We start from the raw sequence: 8,335 nt of genomic DNA, 5'->3' as shown, positions 1-8,335 counted from the left end.
GCCGCTCCTGTGAACAGCCCAGTGGTTTTGATGGAGAATGTCTTAGAAGCCAGCCTGTGGGCCTGCTATGCTCATTGTCACCGGGATGTCGCTGGGTTGAGTATTCTCAGGGACAGAGGAGGAACTGTGGCTCAGAAACGAGTCGAAGGGCGTCTTGTAAGACAAATCTGGGACCGCGTGAGCCCCCAGAATTATGACAGTAACGTATTAGAATGCACTGTTGAAACAGGAAGCGTGAGGCACCACGTGACGGACTAAAGGGCGCAGGGAAGCTCTTCCGTCCACGGATGCTGACTCGCCAGTACGCCGAGAAGGGGGGCAATCACACCACCGACTGGAAATCCTCAAAACTCGCTGTTCAGGCAAAAGTCATCAGTGGGTGGAAGTTTCAGGAGAAACAGGGTATTCACACACTCTCAAAGCATCTGTAAAGTATACTTTTTAATGAAAAATTAAAAAACAATTTTGATTTGTTGAGCAAACCAATCCCATTTAGAAATCATTCCTGATGGTCATTCATATCATGCCGCATTTGTGGTCCGTCCCGTGTCGCCTCAGCCATGAGGTAGGTGCTAGCAGGCCCATCCTACAGATGGACAAGCTGAGGCTCTGAGGGTTGGGGGGTGAGCAGGGCTCGAAGCCAAGAGAGGCTTATGACCATGTCCTCAGGAGGACAGCACAGAGGTGAGCAGAGGGCTCTGGGCCCCTCATGAAATGGACGGGAGACATGTGGGGTCCCCAAAGCCCCCTGAGCAGTGGCCAGTCTTCCTGTGCTGGGTAGAGTGTGAAGCAAGCCCAGAGACGGTCCACATTCTGCCCCTGGGGGCCTGGCAGCTTCTAGCAGGCACAGCCCAAGATGGCTCAGACATCTGCCTCCTGGAGCCATCGATCCGTGAGCGGGTCATTCCCTCCCGGGGGACACGGGCGCTGTCTCCTCCATAGCCACCGTGGTGACATCTGGTGGGGCCCGCAGGACCTGGATGGACAGACCCAGCATCCCCTTCTGTGATGTGACTAGCGCCTCACTAGTGCCTTCTGGGCTGGAATTTAAGTGTCTTTCTTGGTGAGCCCGCCCGCCCTGTGTCCAGCTGGGGGACCTTGTAGTGCTCAGGGTCATTGGGTTTCTAAGGGGAGGACTGGGGCCTCCCTTCCTGAGTTGGCTTGGCCTTACACTAAGGACTCAGGGCCCTCCGAGAACTGGGACCCCCACCCGCCCAACAGCATCATCTCCAGTGTGTCAGGGGCGGGTGGGAATGGTCAGTAATACCTGGTGAAATAATGTCGCCTTGGTGGGTCCCCCTGCAAAACAGAGACACTGTCACAGTGACGGGGGCTGGAGGGACCCGAGCTCCTGGCTTCTCCCGCTGTGGCTTTCCCTGCGAGAAGGACCCTCTGGGGGATAGGCCAAACCCATGTGGACAAGACTCCTTGCTGGACTTGTCCAGCAAAGGGCCCAGGACGTGGGCCAACATGGGGCACCTCCTGCCCGAGTGCCCAGCTGCCAAACCCTGTCCCTAACTCACTCCAGTGATGGTCATCCAGGGAAAGGGAGTGAGCACTTCACAGAGGAGGGTCCCCTACCCCTCAGGGAGCAGGTGCCCCAGAATCGCTCAGAGCCTGGGACCCCGAGACCTGCCTGCAGCCTGGGGGTCCCGGTGTGAGGACCCAGGACACATTAGCTGACAGTAGCCCAAGAAGGTGGGCGACCGTCCCCATCTGGACTGCTTTGCTGAGTGCCTGCTCCCTCACGGGCACGCCCGGGGCTCCCCAAAGGCCAGAGCTGGATCTACAGAGCTGGGGCCTGGCCAGATGTGGAGCCCACAGCAGGCGGGTCAGTGGGCAGGGGCGGAATGGATGAACGCCATGTGGCCTCGCGGGGGCACTCGGCCTCGCCCGTGGCAGGCCTGCTGCTGCGCCTCCCACCCCCTCCCCGTGCTCCCCCACTCTGTCTGCAGCCTGCCCGGTGCTTCTCTGCCCTGAGGGCAGACGGGGACTCGGGGTCCGTGGTCGGGAGTGAGCATGGGGGCGGCAGGGGGCTCCCGGAGCAGGGGGCCCTGTCCTCCCATCCCTCCACCCCTGGTGATCCTATGACATCAGGACTCCCGCTCAGTGGGAAGCCCACATCCCCAGGCCGGCATAGCCCCCCTGAGAGAAGCCAAGGAGTCCTGGAGATGCTCCTGCCGGCTGCCTCCCCACCTTAGAGGGAGAGAGTGGGGAGATGCCACTGCTGGGCCCGGAGCCCCGATGGGACCCAGCACCATGCTCACCAGGCGACTGTCTCTTTTTCATCCTCATCCCGAGGATTGTGAGGACACAGAGCCCCACTATGACAAGACTGCTCACAAAAACATAAAGGCCCCAGGACGAACATGTGACATCTGAGCTGCTGGTCCCAGGGTCGGATTGTGTCTGGAAAGGGCCACTACACCTAGGAGAGAGCAGCGGGGAGGGCCCGGAGCAGCTCAGGCGCGGGGCCTGGCGCTCAGAGCCGGGAGGCTCCGAGGCACAGCGAGCGGGGCAGGGCGGGCGGCCACCCACAGCCCCTGCTCCGGTGGCTCCAGGCCAGGGCGGGGGAGACGGGGGGGGGGGGGGGAGTGGAGCTCGGGTCTGGCCTCCTTTCAGGCCTCACGGCTACGGGCAGACGGAGGAAGGGAAGGAAGAGGTGGGTAAACAGGGGTGCCCAGGGAGGGGGGCGGGGATGGGGTCCGAGGAGACAGAGCGGAGAGAGCCCTGGTCAGGGGGACGCAACCTCAGAGCCAGTGTGGCAGACAGAGGGACAACCTGGGAGAGGCAGGATGGTGGAAGAGAGAACCTGTTCCCTTCTCCCGACATCGGCCACATCTAGTCACCCCAGGCTCCCCCCAGGACCCGGGGATGGGCATTTGGGGGATTCCGTCACAGAAAGAACAAGGTCCTCACTTTGAGAAACTTCCTGACAGCCTTCCCCTGACTCCAGATTCACTGGGAGCCCCCCACAGCCCTGGCATCTGGGGACACCCCAGAGCCACAGGGGCCCCGGGAATCGGGCACCAGCTCCCTCCAGATCTGCCCCAGGAGAGAAGATCCATCCTTGGCCTCCAAGAAGCTCGCATCAGCTACCGTGATAGAGGGTGTGAGCCACGGGGTCCGGCAGCTTCTCTCCTGAAGGCCGGCACATGACGGGGAGCAGCAGGGGGGATCCCTGGAGTTTCCACTGGAGGAGGGCCCTTATCTGCCAGGGGAGCATGGAGGAGCCCCTCCTGGGGACGTGGGGCTGAGACCACCCCAGGATCACCTACGTGCTCCAGGGCTGACACTCCTCCAGGGCCCCACTGGCCGAGAAGGTCCCGGGAGGGCAGTCTTCACACATCCTGTCATGCCACTCGGTGCCTGAGAAATGAGAGGGCCGGGCAGAGGGGAGCAGGGGCCCAGGCCAGGAGGGAGGCTGGGTCTGGGGTCTGTCTCTTAAGGGGGTGCCGCTCAGCTCTGCCGCTGAGTAGAGACCAGGGGGTCGGGGCACCCAGGGTCTGCGGCTCACCTCTGGCCCGCACCCTCTGGCCAGGTTGGCAGGGCGTGTGCGGACGGCACTCGGCACAGTCGTCCCCATCCTCACTGATGCAGAAGTGGCCCTGGTCACAGACGCACACAGTGTTCTCTTTTCGGGAGCACTTCTGCCTGGTCACCAGGCCCATGGCTGAGACCCAAGAGAAGGAGCTGAGAGCAGCCATATGGGCTGCCATGGCCAGTGCTGAGCGCCCCGTCCCAGGAGGAGACCAAGCAGAGGCCTGGACAGCAGCCACAGGCCTCTGGGCTCCTGCCGGGGGTCTGGGGACGGGTTGGTGACCGGCCCCCCAGCCCAGCTTTGCAGCCTGGTGTGTGTGTCCGGGTCCAGCTGTGCTCCTGCCTGAGGACCCGGCCAAGTGCACGCCCTGCCCAGCCCAGACCCGGGCCTGCTCCCGCTGGGCACAGGGTATGTCCCTCGGGGCTCTGAGGGACCTGAGCCGCAGCACCAAGGGCTGGAAAAGGAGGAGGGGCCAGCTGTCAGGAGGGTGGTAGAAGGGTGTCCTCAGGAGGGGAGCTGACTGGTGGGGAAACGGCCTTGTCCCCGCGGGGCCCACACAGGAAGCAAGAACCACAGTCAGCCATGGGGCAGTCCCTGAAGGCAGGTCCCAGCCCTAGGCCACCCACACCTGAAGCGGCCCCACCTCGGACAGGGTCCCGCGCTGCAAGCAGGCGAGGCAGAGGGCAGCGAGGGAATGGTGAGAGCCCCCTGCCTGAGCTGGCAGTGGGGGGGGCCGTGCTGGGCCTGAGCTCACCCCCGAGCCCCTGCTGAGCGACAGCCTCATCTGCCATCGGCACCTCAACCTCAGCCCGATGAAACAGGTGCTTTTTTCAGGGCATCGAGGATCTGTGGGTGAGCCCGAGGCTCCAAGCCCTCACCCCCACCTGGCTGGACCCAAAAGCACTGCGGCCTTCTCCTGGGCCCTGCTTTTCCTCCTGGGGTCCCTCCACCCCAGACCACCGGGCAAGAAGAAGGCGAGGGTCCGAGGGCTGGGCCACGAGGAGGGGCCCTCAGGGGTGTGGTGTGGGGGCTGCGGTCCTGAGACCCGCACACTGTGGGTGGACAAGGTCCAGTCCCCCCCGCGGCAGCAGGACATGGGGCCCGAGCGGGATGGCGGCTGCAGCTAGGGCTCTTACCTGGGTCACACACTCGGCACTGCAGACACTCACTCAGGCCATTGAGGTGGGCTGTGTAGGTCCCGGGGTCACAGGGAACACACAGCGTGCCAGTCAGCTCCCCACAGGCCTCCTTCACCCGGTAACCTGCGCCCAGCACGGCTGTGTCACTCGGGCCTGGGGAGGGCCCCGTGGGCACTCACCTGGCCTGCTGCCTGGAAGCCCCCAGCAGGCAGGACACCCCCCAGACGCTGAAAGGCACCTGAGCTGTCGCCCACACTGCACATCGCGTCAGCTGCCTCTCACCGGTGAGCCAGCTCTGGCAGGGGGTCGGGGGGAGTGGGAAGGTCCTGGTGCATGTGGGCATGACCGTACCCATGCTGGCTCTGGGCCCCAGCTTCTGGCCATAAACAGGCCGGCTGGGTCCCCAGGCCACATCTCTGTGCACTGCAGCTGTGAGGGTCTTGGGAGGAAGAGTCAAAGCTGGGGGGGAGGCACTCAGCCCTCCCCTTTTGTGCTCCTGCCCCCGGGGGGTTCAGATGGCCCCAGGGGGTGGAGCATGAGCTGAGGTATGGGCCCCAGGCAGGGAAGGGGTGGGTCCCTCCAGGAATGCACCTACCTGGGCTGCACTTGGGACAGCATTCGGACCCTACTGGATACTCTTCCTCTTTGCACGGGGCCATGGCCAGGGCACAGGGGAGGGACCCCAGGAGGAGCAGGTACAGGGCCTGCAGGAGACAGGATCCGCATGGAGGAGAGCAGTTGCCAGGGCGGCCGCTGGGGCCTCAGGCTCACCCTCTGTGAAATGGGGCAGCAGCAGCCCTTGGGGAACCGCAGGGTCGGAGCAGGGATGGCTGGAGGAGTCACCGGCCTGGCAGGGGACACACGTGGCTTTGGGCCTGGGGGTGAGGGGGCTATCCGGGGAACCCAGTTCCAGTGTGGGCGGAGCAATGGCCTGGGCCAGCAGCCCGCCCAGCAGGGTCATGGAGCCGCCCTCTGCACAAGTAAGGAGTTCATCTCATCAGCTATCAGCCAGGCTGCAGGCGGAGGGTGGAGGAGATGGGTGGGGTTCCCTGACCACCTGCTTTCCAAAAGCAGCCTCCTGCCGCAGGGGGCTGGCCTGTGGGCCCTGAAAAGGGTGGCAGGGGAAGGGTGTCCACAGAGGAGAGGAGCGTTTCCGCGGCTGGTGGGTATGGCTTCCTGCCACTCTGCTCCCCCATACTGTGGGATCAGGGGACTGGGTGCCAGGGGCTGCGTCAGCCCAGAGGGACAGTGCTGGGGGACAAAAGCCCATGTGAGACAGGAAGTGGATATGGCCCAGGGCAGGGTCCGCAGAGAGGGCAGGAGCACACCCAGGGGCCAGGACTGGGGACACCAGGGAGCCCTGGGACACAGACACGCAGACACACACAGGCTCGGGGGACTCACCTGGCTCAGGGCATCAGCCTTGGGTGTCAGGCTCCAGGGGGGCGGCTCCCAGCCTCGAAGAGGCTCCATGTCCCTCTTCAGGACCCCTCATTCCCCAGCCGCTGTCCCAGGACCCCCGCCAGCAGGTCGAGCTCACACTCAACCCGGAACCTGCCTTCTCTAAAAGGAAAGGGAAAGAGAAACTGTCTGTGGCCCAATGGGGGAGGCTATTCCGATCGGAACTTGGCCTCGGTTCCCTCTCCCAATATCTGCCGTTGTGGGAGCCAGGCTGCCAGGGGCCAGGACCCCACAGGACCCCACAGTGACGGGCGGGAGAGGGGTGCGGGGCCAGCTGCGCAGGAGGCAGGAGCTGCCCAGCAAAGCAGAAGTGCTCGTGGAGGGGAGGGGTGGGGTATGCAAAGGCGGGAGGCGGGACCACACAGACAGCCTGGGCCCCGTCAGCCTGCCCCGCTAAGTTCTGGCTGAGCAAGCTCTCCTGGCCTCTCCCCTGTCCCTCAGCAGCACCCCCCGACTTTCCTCTAGAGCCGGGTGCCCCCCCAGAATCGTGCACCTGCATTTCCCCTGCCGCTCGGACGCCCGGGGAGCCACCCAGCGGCTTCCCTCCAGCACCAAGGCCACAAGGAGCCCTCCTGGTTTCCTGCTCCCTGTCACAGCGTCGGCTGAAGCAGGGTGACCGTCCCCCCAAAGGAACCCCGTCCCCCACACAGTGCCCTCTGTCTGGGACTGGGGAGGGCTGGTTTCCACCTACACATTCCTGAGCACAGCTCTGCAGAGGGGTCTCTCCCCAGACCGCTGGAGGCTGGGGAGGGGAGCACCCTCAGTCCCCCCCCCCGCCACCCATGGTGGGAGTGAGGGAGGGGGTGACACTTTGCCTTCCCTGAGCCCCACCCATTGGGTTCACACCCCACCTGTCCCTGGGAGGGGGCTGGGCCGGTTAATTCTCGCTCCCATTTCACAGATGGGACAACGGGCTCAGAAAGCAGCAGGGTCTGGCCCAGGGTCTCCGGGGTGCGAACTGTGCTCAGACCCAAGCCCTAATCTCCCCATCCAGAAGGGGCTCCCCCCAACCCGGGCTTCCCAACACCACCGCTGTCCGCAGAGCTGGTGACCCTGTGGGCAGCTTAGGGCTGGGGCACCCCTGCATGCCTGGTGCCCTGACGCAGGCTGGGGGCTGGTGAGAGGCAGCACACCCCTGCTGGCACCTCAAATGGGAAGTGTCCTGGGGAGTCTCCCCCGGGGCCCCATGGCTCCCACGTCACATTTCAGCCCCGGGGCTCATGTGATGGGCATGGCACCCTCTGACTTCCCTCCCAGCAGACCCATCCCGACCCTGATGTGCGTGTCCAGCTCCAAGGGCCCTGGGCACGTTCCCATCAGACCCCGAGGTCCAGCCCTCACCAGACCCAGGAACCACCCCCTTCAGTGAGCTGATCTCTGGTCACCCAGCCCAGATTGACCTCGAGCCCCTTCCTTGTCCTGACTTTGGCACCACTGGCCCTGGGGTCACTACCTAATCCCACTTCCGGGGGACACCGAGGAGGACAGCCTGGGTGCCAGGGAAGGAAGCAGGCAGGGGTGAATCATGGGGCTGGAGTGGGGGCTGCCCAGCGCTCAGAAGCGCTCTGACCACCGTCCCCAGGATGACCAGCCCAGCCTCTGAGGCAGGAGAGGGGTCAGGCCGGACCCAGGGGCTTGGGAGCCCCCACGAGACCCCCGTGAGCACGGGCCATGCCCCCACACCTGAGGGCCTGTCAGAGGGAGCCCCCACCCAGGACGGTCACCATGGTTTCCCCTCATTGTCACCAGGAACACAAGAGGACGGCTGCCCTCTGCCTTTCTCATTTCCACATGGTCACTGGATGTCATTTGACAAATCATTGAACAGATGAAGTCCAACGTGGGTGAGTGGCCCCGTTACCAAGTCTGACTCTGTAAGGGACGCGCCCCGGCCCGAGGAGATGTGCCCGATTCCCCACTCGCTCATCCATCCGAGCAGCACTTACGGGGCAGCTTCGTGTCCCGTGCGTGGCCGCTGGCTCATGTCGCCTGCAGGTCCTGCCGGGACCCTTCCTGGGAACCTTCCCTCTGCTGCATGGTCCGGGCCCAGCGAGGCTGGGGCGCAGGGGGTCTGCAGGATAGTCAAGACGCCCGTCCTGGGGGCACTGGGTTGAACTAGCTGAGTAGGGCGACCCTCGCAGATGGTCTGGACCCGCCCCTCCTTGCTCAAAGAGGCCAGGGGGTGTGCCTGATG

At 64.4% G+C, this 8,335-nt stretch overlaps 1 protein-coding gene across 5 annotated transcripts; it reads right to left on the bottom strand.

Moving 5' to 3' along the window:
* Window positions 1-428: 428 nt before the first annotated feature.
* Window positions 429-8,104, bottom strand: TNFRSF14 (TNF receptor superfamily member 14). 5 transcript variants are annotated; one of them, XM_021683365.1, is made up of 9 exons: window positions 8,088-8,104; window positions 6,085-6,243; window positions 5,276-5,384; window positions 4,678-4,803; window positions 3,518-3,673; window positions 3,279-3,369; window positions 2,268-2,428; window positions 1,268-1,376; window positions 429-976 (listed from the first exon to the last, which is right to left on the bottom strand). In XM_021683365.1, exons 2-9 carry the CDS (start codon window positions 6,151-6,153, stop codon window positions 862-864), a joined length of 936 nt encoding a protein of 311 aa, XP_021539040.1. In that variant the 5' UTR covers window positions 6,154-6,243; window positions 8,088-8,104; the 3' UTR covers window positions 429-861. The 5 variants fall into 5 exon arrangements, 4 of the variants coding, with proteins under 4 accessions (XP_021539040.1, XP_021539039.1, XP_021539041.1 ...); XM_021683364.1 differs by lacking the exon at window positions 8,088-8,104 and having other exon boundaries at window positions 6,085-6,465; XM_021683366.1 differs by lacking the exon at window positions 8,088-8,104 and having other exon boundaries at window positions 1,268-1,299; window positions 6,085-6,465.
* Between the last annotated feature and the right edge of the window lie 231 nt (window positions 8,105-8,335).

The sequence above is a fragment of the Neomonachus schauinslandi genome, chromosome 4, assembly GCF_002201575.2.
Source record: "Neomonachus schauinslandi chromosome 4, ASM220157v2, whole genome shotgun sequence".
Classification (NCBI taxonomy): Eukaryota; Metazoa; Chordata; class Mammalia; order Carnivora; family Phocidae; genus Neomonachus; species Neomonachus schauinslandi.
The sequence above is the reverse complement of the archived record's forward strand: the minus strand, read 5'-3'. Positions and strand labels throughout refer to the sequence as shown.